Here is a 17,540-nt window from a genome sequence, read left to right on the forward strand (position 1 = left end):
TGCATGCGGGCCGTCTACACTGGGACTTTTACTTGCATCACCCCATCCTGTGGCATGACATTCTGTAATTGAGCATCCAGTTGGAATCAGTCAGGATTCAATTTGCATTCTCTCTCCTGACGAACATATTGGAGATGTGGTAAGGATCAAACTTCTTGAAAGAACTAGTATTCGTACCACCAGCACCTCTCCCTTGTGGGACTACATTCCCTCCTTGCTCATGCTAAATAGTGATTCTTTGCACTCTCAAACTTACACCAAGTTCGGGATCAAAGCCTGAATCCATCACTGAACCTCTTGGGACGCCATTCTCTGCCAACTTTGTCTGTGCTATGATATATTTCACCTGCGATTTCCTATGTTTTGTTTCTTGAATATCACTATAATATTTTCCATACTGAAGGATCTCATTGAGAGACTATTGGCCAACAAATCAAGGGGCATATCAACAAGCAGGCGATAAAAAATGATCGCCGCTTTTGCGGCCGTTTTCGGCCGAAAAGCGGCGATAATTTTATCGCCTAATCAGCAAGGTCACGCTAACGCGTGAAACCTTGCTTTAGCATCAGGATTCCTAATGCCCAGCTTTGCATCTCTAATGAGATGCAAAGTGGGCGTTCCTGACCTGGCATGACAGGAGAAATGTCGCTAAGCGACATTTCTCCTATCAGTAAGCATAACGCTATGAAGCATAGCGTCAGGAAAAGTAGCGATAACCCCTGTTATCGCTACTTTCCTTACGCCTGCTTCAGGACTGACTTAGCCATGATATCCTATGGAAGGTGGATATATGTTAGCCAGTTAGCGCTAGGATTTTTATCGTTGATGAGATAAGCGTTGCTAATAGCACGCTATCTCAGCGATAAAAATTGGCGCTAGCCGGCGATAATTATCCGAGCGCTAAGTGCGCTCAGCGATAATTATCGCCGGTTCTTGTTGATATGCCCCCAACTTTTCTTGTGTCTCAGTGCTAATCTATGGTTGCAAACCATAAACAAATGTTGAGACAAAACTGTTCAAATTCTCAGCAATCGTATCTTCGATCCCACAATTTTCCCTGTAGACCTGCATCAATCTCTCAAAGAAAGTATGTATTGATTCCTTTGGTTCCTACATTCTCAAAATTTTGGGCCAGTTTACTTCATTCTATGGTATGTATGTCTTCAATGTGTAATCACAGCATCACTCTTTCAGGCTCTTGAGTTGGTCATTTGACAACTGGCAGTCTAACCACAAGTGTATGGTAACCACTAGCTCAAAGAATGTCTAGATCTCCTATCTCTTAACATCAGATAATGGTTTGTGTGATGGAAAAGGTGTGCTTCAGTCCACGGAACGTGCATGTGTGAACCTCCCTGTACCTCTCTTAAAGGGTTCACTCTTGCTTCTGCTTTATCTGTACATTTACTTTTCTCTCCTGACACTGCTCTTTTCTTTCTCAATTTTGACTTTAATTATTTGATTACTGCTCTATACATTTTTCTAAATCTCCATCCTCTACGATCCACCAATTCCTTGACACGTTTTCAAGCCATGCAATTTCATTGCCTTTAAAATCTTCTCACTCATGTACAGCGCCTTAACACACAACATCCATAGTTGCACCACATTACATTAGAATGTAGATGTAGACCTTTCAGAAAGATTGAGTGAGTTAACTTAAAATCTGAAGTGCAACTTAGCAGCCTTTAAATTGGTGCTATGATGTGCTGACCTTTGGGTATTTATTGATGTTATAAAACATATAATGTTGCCAATATTTCCATATCATTGCATGTTTATTTGTTAATACCAAATGCATATACCAGAAGGTAATTCTAATTTAGCTACTTTCGCCTGGTAGCTTTGAAGGTCTAAATGTTTGAGTATTAGGGTGACCATCTGTCTCCCTTATGACAGGTTTTGTAGGGCTAATGATTTTGTTTCTCATTCCTACTAAGTGAAGAGGGCTGGACCGCCATCTCTGACACATCTGTTTCACTGTGCATATAACAAGTAGGACTGTAAGCCTGTTAGGAGGATGCCGGTAATTTCAATCTCACTTTGACATCTTGTCTGAGAGAGCAGAAGAAAGACAGATCCACAAGCTTCTGCCCTGTGCCAAATTGTTCCACTTTCCACATAGAACATCATACAAATCATATCAAATCAAACCAAGCTTTATTCGATTTTGAGAATTAAAATCATAAAAGCAAACATATTAATAAAAACAACAGCTAAAAATAGAAGCATTGGTTACATATAAGATACATCGTTATACTGTAAATACAGAACGTGTGAGAGATGATGGAAATATATTCATAAAATACATCTGATCCAAAAGAGGGAAAGTTTCATGAACGAGTAATGTCGCCCTGACTGATTCCAACCTGTGTCAAATTTGAAGATTTCATTATTTACACATTTTCTAGCTCGTAACACGCCCTTTAAAAAACCCAACACTGATCCAATGCAATAACAATTTTCCAGCTTCTGTAAATACATGAGTGTAGGGCGGCAGTGCCTCCATCCACCTTGTTTTAAAAAGGGAATCAACTATCTACGCCTTTCATTAATATAAAATTTACAAAATAAAATGACATGTATAGTAGATTGTGGTGAAATATTGTCACATGGGCAGCAGCAAAGTTCCCTCGACCAATCATTAATTTTAGGGTGGGTGGTTAGGCGATAAAAAGACCCAAATCTAAATCTGGATAGCAAATATCTGTCATACCCTCGTGCAACCCATGCTAGGTATGGTTGGATCTCGCATGTTACAGTAATAATTTGGTGATTAATCACCGTGATTTTATTCAATTCTTGGGCTAGCCTGACTTCTTCTAAGTGAGTCATGCAAGTTTTTTTGAGGTCTTTTCGATTAAAAGAATTCATATTAAAAAATAAAAGTCTGGGCGGCCAATATCATGCATGAACTTTTTGACATATTTGAGCCAGGGTATTTTGTCCACATTATCCAAACTCATGGCGTCCATAATAATGTCCCTATTTAAGCCAGTGCTAACTGAAGTCCAAATTCTGTGCCATAACAAGATTGGTTGGATTTTAATTAAGTCAGAGATATAGACGACTCCGAGCTCGCTGTGGCAGTTAAAAACTGAAGTGCTAGCTGGAACCCCCAGGATATACCTTAAAAACCCGTTTTCAATGTATTGTAACGAAGCACAATCATGGAAGCCCCAAATGGCCGCCCCGTAAATGGCTGTGCTGATGCAATTCGCTTGATAAATTTTTAGTAATATTACGGGCGGCCTTTTCCCCAGTTTTTTCGAGAAGTTTTTTAAAGCAGCAATGGACTTCATAAAAAGTAGGCTTCTGGCCTTGACTGCTGCGGTCCATGTGCCGGTTCTGTTAAAGAGGACGCCCAGATAGCTGAACCGGTCAATACTTTCCACCCTATCTCCACCCGCCTGATAGCTTCTGGCTTTATTAGTGGTCCCCCCGCAGGCCATGACAAAACTTTTCTTAGCATTTAACCTCAGGCCCAGCCTATCCATAAAACTCGTATAAAAAGAAAGAGCCCTTTGGAGGCCAACTTGTGTACGAGCCATGAGCACCGCATCATCGGCGTAAAGGAGGGAGGCTATCGGGCGTGCGTGTACCCTCGGGGGATCCCTGGTGTGTGACACCAACTCCTGTTCCAGGGCGTTCGTATAGAGTGAGAACAGGAGAGGTGCCAAAACGCAACCTTGCCTGACGCCCCTCTCCACCTTAAAAAATGCAGAACACTTGCCCTTCAGTCCATAACGGACTTTTGCCCTTGCGCCAGAATACAGCTGTCTCAAGAAAAGTATTATCACAGGGTCGACTTTTAACGCATTAAGGACTTCCCACAGCTTATCATGTATTACACAGTCGAAAGCGGCTGTGAGGTCGACAAAAGCCAGGTAAAGTTTCCCTGTCTTTGCCTGTGTATATTTACCAATTAATATACTAAGATTCAGGATCTGCTCATTAGTACCTAACCCAGCTCTAAAACCATATTGCACATTGCTTAAAATGTCGTTTTCTTCTGCCCATGCTTGTAAATGATCTAGGACAATTCTAACGGCGATCTTCATAAGGGAGTCCAGCAGGGATATTGGACGGTAGCAGGCGGGGTTCCCTCGCTCACCCTTTTTAAAAATGGGAACTATGATCGATTCTGACCAAGTCTCAATAAAGCCTTTTTCGCAACAGGCTTGTAGGACCCTTGTCAGGATGGGACCCCACACCTCGAGGTTTGATTTTTAGAGGTCTATAGGTATCCCATCTGGGCCCGCGGCCTTGCCTCCACTACTGGCCTTCACTGCCGCGTTGACGTCCTGAAGTGAAATATGAAGGTTGACAGGCCTGAATTTCTGTTTCCCTCTAGCAGTATCTTGTTCCTCGTCAGTGGGCACCCCATCACCCTCTATTGAATACACATTGGAGAAAAAATCTAGCCAGGTTCTCTCGTCGATTGCCACCTCCATAGTTGGTTCTTCCAGGTTATTAACTAAAAATGGGGTGTTCACAGCCGACCAAAATTTGGAGCTGTCTTTACTCTCGGCGGCCTCGCAAAGATTTCTCCAAGCATTGTCTTTCAATTTGTTCACCCTGGATTTTCTTGCGGCATTATACAATTTCCTGCAGGCCCTAATCTCACTGCTGTCTCTTTCGGGTCTATGCAGAGCATTCTTCAGATTTGAATAACATCTGGTGCAATCCTGGTCGAACCATCCCTTCCTAGGATTACCTGTACCTCTGCATTCCCTGGACAATGTGCTTTTCACAGCCTCGGTGATACAGTCAAAAGCTTTTAAAACATCATCATGCGACGGGTTATCACTTAGACATGTTGTAATTGGATCTATTGCCTTGGAAACTATTTCATTATTGAGCTCTGCAGGGTCCCGACTAACCCAGCGTATGGCATAGCCATTCTTCCTGCCCAACTCAATATTCTGCAACCATGCCATACTGGTACATAATTTTCGAGACGCGCTATTAGCGACGGCTATGTTCACACTGATGGCCAAGTGATCACTCATGGTATTTTGGTGAATTTTGTAACCTTTCACATAATTAGCGTGATGATTGGGGATAAGAATAAAACCAATGATTGATTTGGCACCTCTACCAATAAATGTATGGCCAAAATCCACCTTAGGCGTGCATAAGCAGTTAGAGAAGCCAAAGTCGTATTTAAACATGAGCTCATTTAAGAGCTCACCTTTGGCTGTGTGCTGAAAGTGAACTGGAGGATCATTCTTATTCAGAGTTAGGCCGCATTTGCCCGCATCTATAAGTGGGCACAAGCTAGTATTGAAGTCACCACCCCAAATGGGGATTAAAGTTATGTCACCTCTTAATTTTAGGTTATTAATATCCCTACTAAGCTTTTCTAATACAACTGATCCTTTTCCACATTATTATACAAATTAATCAGAACCAAAACAGTAAACAGATCCATATGAATTAAGACGATTTGCTAAAAAATTTCTGCACACACCATCTCTAAATTACGTACCCCCAACATGTTAGACACATATACACAAAGCCCCCCTTTTGGTCTGCCAAAAGGTGATCGAATAGCAGGAGTGTGGTATGTTTTCAAGCCATTAATGTGGAATCCGTCGATTACCCAGGTCTCTTGTAGGCATAAGATATTAAAATTACTAACAAAGTCCAGCCAGGCGGGATCATTCACTTTTTGCTTTAGGCCTGCCACATTCCAAAAGCAAATGCTACAAATCCCAGCATGATGGTCAATAAAATCCACAGTAGTCCCCAAAGTGATATTTTTACTAGCTTGGGTGCTGCCTCCATCGTCCACTTGTTCCGGCACAGACTGGTCCAGTGAAGTTGGTGCACCCCATATTATGCTAGTAGGAGGGGAAGGCACCCTCAGGGGTTGTAAACTTTTAGTTGGTGGTCATTCATTCTCGTCTAGGGTATATAAAGGGGTGAATCTATTTGAGACAACTAAATTGTGGTAAGGGCCCTCCTTATTCCAACAGTGCAAGCCTTGGTTTTCAACAGGATTTTTAAATGGCAAGCGGTAAAAATAGTCCAACTGGCGGACTTGGAAACTAGTGTTAGTAAGGTTCAGATGTTGGAATCTTGACAAGATTTCATTAACAAGAGCTGGTGAACCTAACGATAATACTATACAGTCTCCTTTATAAGGTTTGCTGTTAGTTCCAACCCAGTCCACTCTCCTCACTATTTTAAATTCCCCGAAGAGTGCATTTGTTAAACCAGTCCTGTTTCCCAACCAATTTAGGGTTTTATTTCTCAAGGCAGGCCAGGTTTCGTTAGCTGCCGGATCCAGTTTGGGTACATTGGCTAGGATGATAGTATATGATGTTGCAGCCGGAGGGAGGTTAAGTGTTTGGGCTCTATTAATCGCCATCTTATTGATATCTTCTCCCCCCGTCCGTCTATCAAGGGGTTTATAGCCTGCCCTACCCGTCTCCTTATGCCTGGAAGGTTTGCCATTTACTAAGGGGCTGATAGTAGTAGTCGTGGAGCCGTGATTAGACGTGTCTGGATGACCATGTTGCCCCAAAGCTGCTAGTGCGCCCGTATCGGGCCGCACACGACAGTTCCGCTCGAGCCCTCCCTCTCTACTCGATCGTAACCACCTGTTGGCCTCTGGGGCGCCGTACCAGCCCCTAGGACAGTAGAGGGTTGGGCCGCGAGCAATTTATCCAAGCATTTTTCCATTTTCTCTATCCTAGTTGAAAAAGTGTTTAGTGATTTTGTCACAAATTCCTTTAAATCTTTAATGATTATGATTAGATTGGCCGATTCACATGTAGAATCGCTGCAAGTCTTTTTCCCCTTCATTGCACTTGGTATGCCTAAGTATTTTTGTGCATTATATTTAACATTTTTTTGTTTCCCCTGGCACTTTTTTGGTTGAATCCTAGTTTGTGTAGGGGTAGAAATGGGGTGCGGGTGGATTACTATCACATCCTCATTAGGAGTGTTATTTGATGGCTTTGAAATAAGTGGGGTACCCATGCTGTTAGGTGAGACAAGGGGGTCGCAAGCTGCTGTTCCTGCTAGGACAGCGTCGTTATTAACCTTAATGGACCCATTAGTCTGTTGAGCGTGATTAGGGGTACCAGGGAAATCACTCGTTCCCGCCCCTTTATCCCTTGACCTGTTACTAACCGTGTTCCTCAGTTGGGGTAATAAAGGATCTGCTGTATCATTATTTAGTGTCTCTTCCACTGAGTTGATCTGTCTTTCGATGTCCCCAACGGCCCCAGTTAAATAATTCAATAGGGTCATATTGACCTTCCTGTGTTTACTGGGTATTTTAGGTGAATGGTTTGCTGTCTGTTTTCTTTTCCACATTACAAGCGTTTAGGTCGCAAACATAGGACAGATGAAAAAGTCAAGCAACACTGTGGGAGCACAAATGCCAATAAATCTTTACCACAGAAACAACTCGCCCCAAAAGCAGAGCTAAAGCTGTGCGGATAAACCCCTATATTGGGGAAGGTCCGAAGATGTTAACAACGGCGAAGCGAGTTGTGCTAGATAGCGAAAGGGTCCAACCTAACCAAGGAAGTACACAATCAAATATAATGAAAAAAAAGGGCTACAGGCTCACAATAAGGGGCCACGAGGATGGTCACAGTACCTTTGTGTGCAGTCCAGGAGTTAGCACAGGAGGGCGGAGGTTAAGGGACTGGCCCTGCCCTGGCTCGTACTGGCGATGACGGGCAAGGACGGGCCCGCCCTTGGCCCGGGCTTCGCCCGGGCGCAGCCCGCGCGCATCCTGCGCCGCGAGGATTGTCGGCGCTTTTTAGCGCGATTCTGGTTGTTGCCGCCTCCCACCTGGAAGCGAGGTCTCTTGGGCTACTGAGTCCTGTAAAGTGCAGGTGCCTGAAGGTATCTGAGCGCATCATACAATTACTCCACAACACATCCAACCACAGCACCAGACGCCATGCAAGACTACCTCACCAAATGCTCCATCACACCTTATACTACCAACTGTATTACATCAAAGCAAAAAATACCATACCATTCACAACAATACAAATACATAATGCATTTTAGCATATACCATACATGACCAATAAATACCATACCACTCTTCAACATCACATCATATTAGGCAACACCATATCACCATATCACCATACAGCACACATTACATTAGAACACGCCGTGTTACTCACTGCTGCAACATATCTCATGAGCTCCTACAAAATGAGACTACCTCTGCACATATGCTACATTACACCCCCGAAAACAACAATGTCAAGCCTGTTACACAAGCAAAATTGGGTGTGCTTCAGCCTTTGGAGCTAGCTTCCACAGGAAAAGGATTCTTTATTTGCAGAGATCAAGGAGGCTACTCCAATCTATTTAACAGGGCCCTCTTCCAAGATGGGCTTGAAGGCATATATTGATCTACAGCAGTAACCACTTGTAGATCAAATACAGTGATACATTACTCAAAACTCCACCCAGTATAAGCAACTGTGGTGAAGTAGTGGACCAGCAACATAAGCTGAATCATTGCTGATCACCCATTTAGGATCTCTAATAAAGGACAGATAAAAACCATGAAGGTTTTTTTTGTAAGGCAAGCCATAATGGTTCTACTTTATGAAGAGGAGCTTAAAGTCCAGAAGTGAACAAAGAAAGAAGACATACTTTGTTGATTATAAAGCAACCTTTAACAAGAAAGAGGAGGCAATGCTTGCAAGTTTTTTAGGCTGCAAGTTCAAAACCTAGGGATCTAAGTTGGACAAGAAAGACATCCACATTTGACCTAGCATCCTTGGTGTGATTACCCCACAACTTTCTGCCTTCAGACCTCCTGTTTTTGCTGAATTGGTTTTTGCTGAACTTAAGACTCTGCACACTTTACCACTGCTAACCAGTGCTGAATTGCTGATGCTCTCTCCTTAAAACATGGTAAGATTAGCTTATAGCCAAATGGCATATTTAATTTACTTGTAAGTCCCTAGTAAAGGGGCACTACATGTGCCCAAGGCCTGTACATTAAATGCTACTAGTAGGCCGGCAGCACTGATTGTGCCACCTACTTCAGTAGCCCTTTAAACATGTCTCTTGCCTACCATTGCAGCCTGTGTGTGTAGTTTTAAACAGCCATTTCAACCTGGCAAAATGAACCTTTTGCCAGTCCAAAACTTTCCCTTTTAATACGTATGTCACCCCTAGGTTAGGCCCGGGACATTCCAGAGGTCAGGGTGCAGTGTATTTAAAAAATGGTACATTTACTTTTTACCTTTACATGTCCTGCTAGTGAAAAACCCTTCCATTCATTTTTCTCTACCGCAAGACCTAACTCTTCCATAGGATAAGATTGGAGTTACCTACTTACATTTAATAAGCTGTAATTTCCGAATGGGAGCAGGTAACTAGTACTTGTTTTTTTTTTTTTATTGTACTTAAAAATCCTAGCTTATGGTGAATTCGGATTTTAAATTACAACTTTGAAAATCCACTTTGAGAAAGTAATTGTAAAAAGAAGGGCAACCCAAAAAAACCCTTGCATGCAATGGGCATGAACTATTTTGTAGTGTAACGGGCAAATATGGGATTCAGTTTTAATATTATCTATGTCCTATTTTCAATTATCTGTCCCACCAGGTCAAAGTAACAAATCAAACATAAATTGATTATATTTATAAAAATAATGATCTAAAAAAAAATATTGTATTCAAGGGATGAAATTTCTTAAGGGTACAGATTGTAAGGTTCTATATTAACATTAATATTGCAAAACACAATTGATAGATTACACACATCAAAGATGAATGTCTACAAAGTACACACAAATTATTCTCAGTCCTTCATACACAATGAATCAATGTGATGATGTGGATCCAGACGTTGTCATAGGATAGAGTAGGACTTGGAATTGATGTTTTGGTCTCAATGACCAGAGTCCTCAAGGTCATTCGCAGTACAATCAAATTAAAGGATAACGAAGACCCCATAAGAATTCACAAGAAAAATAGACAGTACTTATAGTCAGCAATCACAAAGAATTTGTACGAGTCTAAACGTTACTGGTTAAGTAGTCAGCATATAAATCAAGTCTAGCAGGGTCAATCAATGCATGCATCGTCTCCTGTAGTCCAAGTGATAAGCTTTTGGAAATTTGGCATTTTCCTGCCTCAGCCATTTAGTGCCTGCATCCTGTCTCTAGGTCACATGGCTGGGCGTAGTTTGCAGTTGGACTTTGAATCTTCCTTCTAGACAGTCACTCACAATAGAAAGCATAGGTGTGCCTGGATGGGCCATCACTGGCAGTATGGGAGAGAGGAGCTGGGCACAGCCCAACTTACATTTGAATAGGTGTGTCCTTCTGCCACACAAAGGGCTGCATACCCCCTGCAGTCTATCTGAAACCAAGGCAGGAAATGCAAGATGCCTGGGGCCTCAAATGGAGTTTCTAGAAGTTTGCCCCCGCCAGTTCCAAAGGAATGGCACCAGGTATAAATATTGGGTCTCAGACTTCACCTCTTCAGTACACCTTTGAACCTGTGGATACTCTGCCAGGAAGGACTGCCACTCTGGTGAACTGCTCCTCGGGAGGACTGGTGACCTGCTGTTCTCTTGCTTGGGTGAGGTCATGACTTGCATCTCTTGAACCCAGAGTGACTCCAAGGGCTAGTTGTCTGGCTTACTGATCAGAAGCCTCAGTGACACATCAGGCTTCCAACAACATTAAACCCAGCACCTGTGCTCTTCTATCTGAGTCTTGCTCTCCCAAGTGGTGCCACACCAGCCGTGGACCCTTGTAAATGGGCCTGCAGGTACTCCTGCAAAGTCCAGCTGTGGTACCCACTGGGATAGATGTGAAGCCCCTCAAAGCCTCGCCACACAGCTGCCAGCTCTATTGAAACAGATGCAAAGCCCTGTTGGTGCAACCAGATAACCACAGTTGGCTGCTTTATCCTTTTTGGCTCTATTTTCACTAAAAAACAATTACGTTGCATATCTCCTGTTATACTCCTTGGATTTCTGTCATTTCTGGTCTTGTTTATTTATTAGACTCTTATTCCAACTTGGTGTGAGATCCTTTTTGTGTGGTATTTTTCACTTAATTACTGTTTTAAGTGTTGCACAAATAATCTACATATTGCTTCTGAGTGAAGCCTGACTGCTGGGCACCAAGCTACCCGGGGGTTGAGCACAGGTTAATTTAGGGTTAGCTTGTGCCTCACCATGACAAGGATTATGTTTGCTGTTTGACCAAGGCTCACACCCCAGTCAACCAACAGCCCAATTCCTTGTGCCAAACAACATCTCTCCATCTGCTCATACTCTTCACTGTCACACAGATACTTTCTTTTAATGTCTTGGTTATTTATGATTGTTCATGGAATAAATAATTGTGACAAATAATGGCAGCTATTTTGCTATGCCTATAAGGCAGGGTTCTAGAACACTTTCCCCAACTGAAGTATTCATTGACACTTTTCTCCTATCTTTTCTCTATCCTTCTACCTCTGCTAGGTGGAAAGTGTACCACAATGCCTTTCCAAGATGCATTGATGTGGATACCGTCAAGGAACTAGACTTGAACGTTAAATACTCCGTTACCAAATCATTGAATTTTGCCCTCACGCAGAAAACGTCGTAAGTATTGAGTGTCATGGCATTCAAAACAAATATACGCTGTTGCTTGAAAGGGAGCCATACTCTCTATAGCAATTGGACTCTTAATAAGTCAGTAAGAGTTGACTCTTGCAATTAAAATCATGCATGACTCAAGTAAGGTTTTTCTTCAGAATTTCAAGATCTTTTACTGTAGCTGGTACCGTGGATTGTACATTGTTCACAAAGCATGGTTCCTGCTTAACAACCATAGTACGAATGGACAGAAATTTTGTTACACATATTTTAAGATAAACCATGTCTTGCACCCACTCCATATGGAATGAAGAGTGAGTGAAAGAACATTCGGTCTTATTTGCCCTTTAGCATTCGCCATCCAAGCGTTCATAGTAATGGCGTGTGCATGTTATTTATAAGCATTGTATCTGCATGCTCACTGTCTCCCTGAATTGACTGAATTACCTGAGAGATGATGGTGTTAAATCAAGTAATTTAACTCTATATACTCCAAATGAATCTTGAAATCTTCCTCTGCTATTCTTAAAGTCATACCTGAGATTACTGCCCATCAGCCAAAACGTGGGTGGTACACAGCAATGCTCACAGACACACAGCTAGTGAGTGATTAGAGGATTGCAAGCACCCATTATCAAAGGTAGTCAGATTCAGGCAACAGAACTTGGCAAACACTACAAGTTGACCTACTTTTCTTGCCAACAGTTTGGCATAACAACCAACGTAAAAACACCACCATGGCCATCTCCTATTCCTATATCAGTTTTGACTCTTAAGGACACAGGCCTGATTTATTTGGCAGACTTTGTCTTTCTTTCTTAGCACTAACTCAGTTGTTTGTGGCTCATGTTTTCATTGAACTGAACTGTAGTTATGTCCACTGGTTCCATGCAATCAGTAATTATTTCATTGAAAAAATAGTTTGCTACTTCTGAGTCCTCCTCTAACCCACTGCCCTAACCCAACAGTTTTTGTGATGACACTTTGGAGCATATTATCAAGAACGGCGTTAAAATTATCGCCGCTTTAGCGGCAGTAAAAAGCTGCCGCTAAAACGGCGATAATGGGCTGGATAATATTGCCTTGAGAATTCCAATAGAAGCCCAGGTTCACACCAGAACATGGGCTTCTATTGGAATTCTCTAGGGCTGTTCTTGATAATATGCCCCTTTGTCTTAAAAATAGTCTCACATTGGATAATGTTTCCATCTTACTCTTTCCTCACTGTAGAACAGACATATTTTATATATTATTATTTCTCCTGTATGGTAGCATAAAAGAGGATGTAGACTAACCACTAGAGCGATCGATCTCGAAGCTGGACAGCTGTCACAATCCTCAAATGTTCAAAATAGCCACAGTATTCATGTTTGGCATAAACTATCTTTTGAAACACGACAAAATACCATGTTCAAATAAACATTCTATTATGCATTAGACTTATTGTGATCTGATGGTTCTTAGTAAAGCCATCTTCTCTCATTCTCCTAGAACGCTGGAAACCAAACTGAAAGGATTTTTTGGACGTCAGGAATCCTGGAAATCACTTCAAGACCTCAAGAGGGTTTTTTGGACTCATAAAACTGCTACTTCAGGTAGGAAATTTCCTTTCAATAGGCAGTGTGTACATTGTGTGTCTAGCTCACTTTAAGCAATCTAATTTCTAAGGCTTGCAGGCATTCCGACATTTACAATTCAATTAGAATTTAAGGATTACCAACGATGTAACACCCGGGTGTGTTTTTCATTATAAACAAGAGGATTTATGAATATTTATCTGGCTGGCGGGCTTGTTATCTATTTGAAATCTGACTTTGGTGCCTCCTTTTCCTGCTCGTAGGATACTTGAGTGTTTGACTGTTGATAGCTGAGTAATGAGTGAGCTTGGCCTTTGATACCCTTAGGCACATCACTGTTTAATCTGGTTAACCACAGTGATTTATACACCTGAGGAACCCATTACATATGCAGATTTTAACACACAGTGCTTCATCTCACTGGAACTGAAAACAACCATGATTAAAATTGGAGTACCTTGCTCGGGCTGAACAGCAGGCCTACAGTATCTCCTAACCTCAGAAATAGCCTTAGAGGTTGTATGAGTACAGGGCAGCAAGAAGCATCACTGTTTGTGTGTGCTTGTGTGAAGTATAATCATTTATTTGCAGTTTATATAGCATATAAGTGGCCCAGAGGCAATGGACTGCTTTAGACGAGCACCAGATACATCAGATTTAGTTTATTAGGCTTAGGGAATTTAAATGATTTTCCCAGAATCACAGTATATTGAGCAGACACAGGGACTTGAACCATAAAGGCAGAGGAGCGTCGCCCCACTGGTCAGCCAGTCAGCGGTCTTGCAAATGACTGCTGACTGACTGAGCCGACGCCAGCAGTGTGGGGTGGGGTCTGACACAGCAGAGTGGGGTGGTAGATGCAGTGTGAGTACGCATGTCGGTTTGGCCGGCCATCTTCGGCCGGCCAAACAGACATCTACACAGCCGGGTGGGAGAAACGTCACAGGCGCCTAGGCACTGTCTGAGTGGTGAACTACGCTGCTCAGACAAATGCTGGTGCTGCTCTCAAAGCATGAGAGCAGCACCAGGATTGGGTGCAGAGCCTGTTTCCCAGTGCATGCTCGGATTAGAGGAGAGCAGGAGAAGAGGACTGCTTTTTTCTGGATTTTCTTAGCCTGTCAGTATCCGCTTAGGGCCTGGATACCCCTGGTGATTGTCGTGCATTATAAATTTTATTTTCATTTCATCCCCCCAGGAGGCAGAGTTTCCTAACTTTAGAAATTTTAACAAAGCCAATCCTTTCTAAACCATCTTCCTTTACTTTGTGGACCACCACACAAACATTGATGGACATGGAACATTTTTTCAGGGCATATTCCCTTGTTTTGATGTTTACTATAATGTACACATTCCATTATTTAGCACAGTCAGACTCCAATACAAGTTCCAGGGTGTCAGATCAGAAAAAATTCACTTCCCAGCCCAGTGCTCTTATATTTTTCCATAGTGTGCTTGTCACTATCGCTTTCAACATTCATCACCATTATCAAGGAGTCATTTTAATCTCTTTGAAAACTTTCAATGTATAGATCCATCCACAGAAACATCTGCCTATAGTCCACTACATATGCATAATGTTATACTATGGTTAAGGTTTAATTCCAACATCCATTACATGACTATACATTTCTATAAATAAATATTTTTAACAATGTCGTTTTAAAACACTTTGAGTGCTTGAGAAACAGATGTATGTTTTGGAATGCCCAGCAGTAGTCTAGCTGTGGAATTCTGTAGTGTTTGTAGCTTATGTAGAAAACGTTTTTGAATGTTGATAAAATAGTGCATTGCCATAGTCTATTTTGGACGATATGAGAGTCGTGACAACCCTTTTTTGCAAGCTAGGTGGTATGAAAGGTAATACTTTCCTTAAGGTTTTCAAAATGAGGATACACGAAGAAGTGATATGATTTATTTGTCCTTCAAAAGATAACTTAGTATCAATAATCATGAGAGGTAATGATTAATGAGAGGTACAGAGGAGGAGAGGAGAGGTACAGAGGAGGTGGGTTGCATGAAAATAAATGTCAGTGTATCAATGCTATGTTATAGTAGTTAGCTTAGAGTAATTGTATTTTAACCAGCTGAGAGTCCTGCTCCATGCTACCTCGTTTAAAGTTGTTTTTCATCTTTCTTAGCACACTCTTGAGACTTTCTAGTCTTGATATCAAAATTAGATTAGAAAAATCTTTCCTAATGCATAGAAATCACCATGTAAACAAATTTTCAATTCAGATCATTTAGCATGCTTGCTAAATATAAATCAAAATATTGTATTTCATCTTAATAAATTGATAGTAATACCTCTATCTCACAACACAAGGTCAAAATTATTTGAATCAATTACAGATGTGTGATTTTTAAAAGACAGATTCTTCACTTCACAAAGGGGTATTTAAACAAAGTCATCAGTAGAGAATTTACTAGAGTACAGCCAATCTACCATAATGAGGTATTATAAATCAACAGATATAAAAGGAGATCCAAAACTGCTACATTGCATTCCGTCTGATTTGTGACTAAATATTCAGCTGGAATTCCTATCAAGCATTGGCACCTTTTGAAACTGGACCCCATTGGAGCAAAACCTCAACTGACAGATAAAACAAAAAAGCATTCTCAATTCAAGGGATAGCATTGCATATCAAAGCAAAAATACATTCATGAATTTCAATGAATTTGAAGGGCTTTCCCACATGTTCAAACTGCAATTGTTGTAATCACACAACCCGAAAACCAACTCTCTTGTATATTGCAGACCTCACAGAATGAATGACATCAAGTGCTTTATTAATTTTATGACATCCTTTTCGCGTAAATACATATACTTGCATCTGCAGCAGAATATGTTGGTTCAACTAAGAAAATACTCAAAGACAGATAGGAAGAGCCATTTTGAGCAATTTCTTAATGGAGACACAATATCTGATATGTCTATCTAGACAAAGAACATAGCAAAAATAAAATGGGATAAAAATACATTTTGAATAAGAGAATGAAGTCTCACAAATGTGAGATGAAGATTTTACGAATTTAGAAATAATAATTTGGAGCTAATTATGACCCCGTGGATTTAGTGACTAAAGAGGGAGCATTAGACAAACTTGTTCTGAATAAGCACTAGAACTTAACATACTATTATGTTATGTCTTTGGTCCATGAAATTTGGAAATGTCTTATGTTGTGAATTTAACTATAAAGAAAATCACATAAAAATGTTTAACATTGGAATATCCAGGCACTTAAATATGTATACTAAACAAATTGATCATAAGAGTAGCATGTTATGATAATAATCAAAATTGAAAACAAATTGGGCTCATAAAGATGGCTTATCGAATTGCAGTTCACTAGTTAAGTTCCATGCAACTGACCAGATAGAACTTTATCAACAAACACACAATGGGTCTATCACCAATAATAGTCACTCTATGGTGAACACTTATCTTAGGCTTCTGCCCACCTTATATGAAAATATGCACTTTAATTCATGAACTGATGACCAAGTTGACAGATACATTATTTGAAACCATTAAAAAAATACGATCATTTTGGAAATGAGCCTACATCACCTTATTCGTATCCATTGCATCTGCCTCAGAATAGCGTGACAATGATATAAAATATATCCATTCTATTAAATGGCCTGTTAATTGGTATCAGCTGTAGCCATGGTAGCTGAGCGACTAAACCGTAAAGAAGTAACCATAGAGGAGGCACAGGACACCATAAATGTGAAATAGGACACAGTGCCATTTTGTGGGCAAGGTTATAAGACAAACAGATGCAACTTGCCTTTGTAGCACCATGCACATTAGTTATCTGCCAGAAAGAATCTAGACAGGAAGCACTGATAATCATACAGGTAAATATTATTAAACCATTTGATCAGCACTTTTATAGGAGTCTCATTCTGGTTTAGAACATAGAGGAATACATTTTTCCTTTTCAGGTGAAAACACCATTATCTGGGGGGCTAATTTATTCAGACATTAACGATTTAGAGTACAAGTCACCATGTATTTTACCGAAGTATTGTGGCAGTCCTTTCGATCTGAGGTATTTCAGTACCAAACACCACATGACCTATGTAGAAAACCAAATATCTCTACCTCTCCAGAGCATTCCCTAAGAGCTCTCCCCGTAAAAAGTTTGCTAAAGTATTTTCTTCCATTAATCTTAGTTTGATTGTGTTGGTGTGCCACAGACACTACTCTGGACCATAGAGCGGTCAGGTCTATAGCAGGCTGTCTTTTTTGTTCTTTGTTACTTTCTTCAAGGTAATTGATTAGTCATACAACGGAGCTCATCTCATATTTTTGAGGACTTTTCTTACATGACATTATCACTGACAAGTGGACTGGA

The 17,540-nt window shown here is 41.0% G+C and overlaps 1 protein-coding gene across 3 annotated transcripts in view; it reads left to right on the forward strand.

Annotated features, from left to right (window-relative positions):
* LOC146783136 (hydroperoxide isomerase ALOXE3-like) overlaps positions 1 to 17,540 on the forward strand; it is a 284,932-nt gene that overhangs the window by 117,181 nt on the left and 150,211 nt on the right. For all 3 annotated transcript variants that reach the window (XM_085637853.1, XM_085637851.1, XM_085637852.1), the window contains exons 4-5: positions 11,482 to 11,604; positions 13,090 to 13,193. In XM_085637853.1, coding sequence (XP_085493979.1) covers positions 11,482 to 11,604; positions 13,090 to 13,193 — 227 coding nt within the window. The remainder of the gene's footprint in view (positions 1 to 11,481; positions 11,605 to 13,089; positions 13,194 to 17,540) is intronic.

Source organism: Triturus cristatus, chromosome 12 (genome assembly GCF_964204655.1).
Source record: "Triturus cristatus chromosome 12, aTriCri1.1, whole genome shotgun sequence".
In the NCBI taxonomy this organism is placed as follows: Eukaryota; Metazoa; Chordata; class Amphibia; order Caudata; family Salamandridae; genus Triturus; species Triturus cristatus.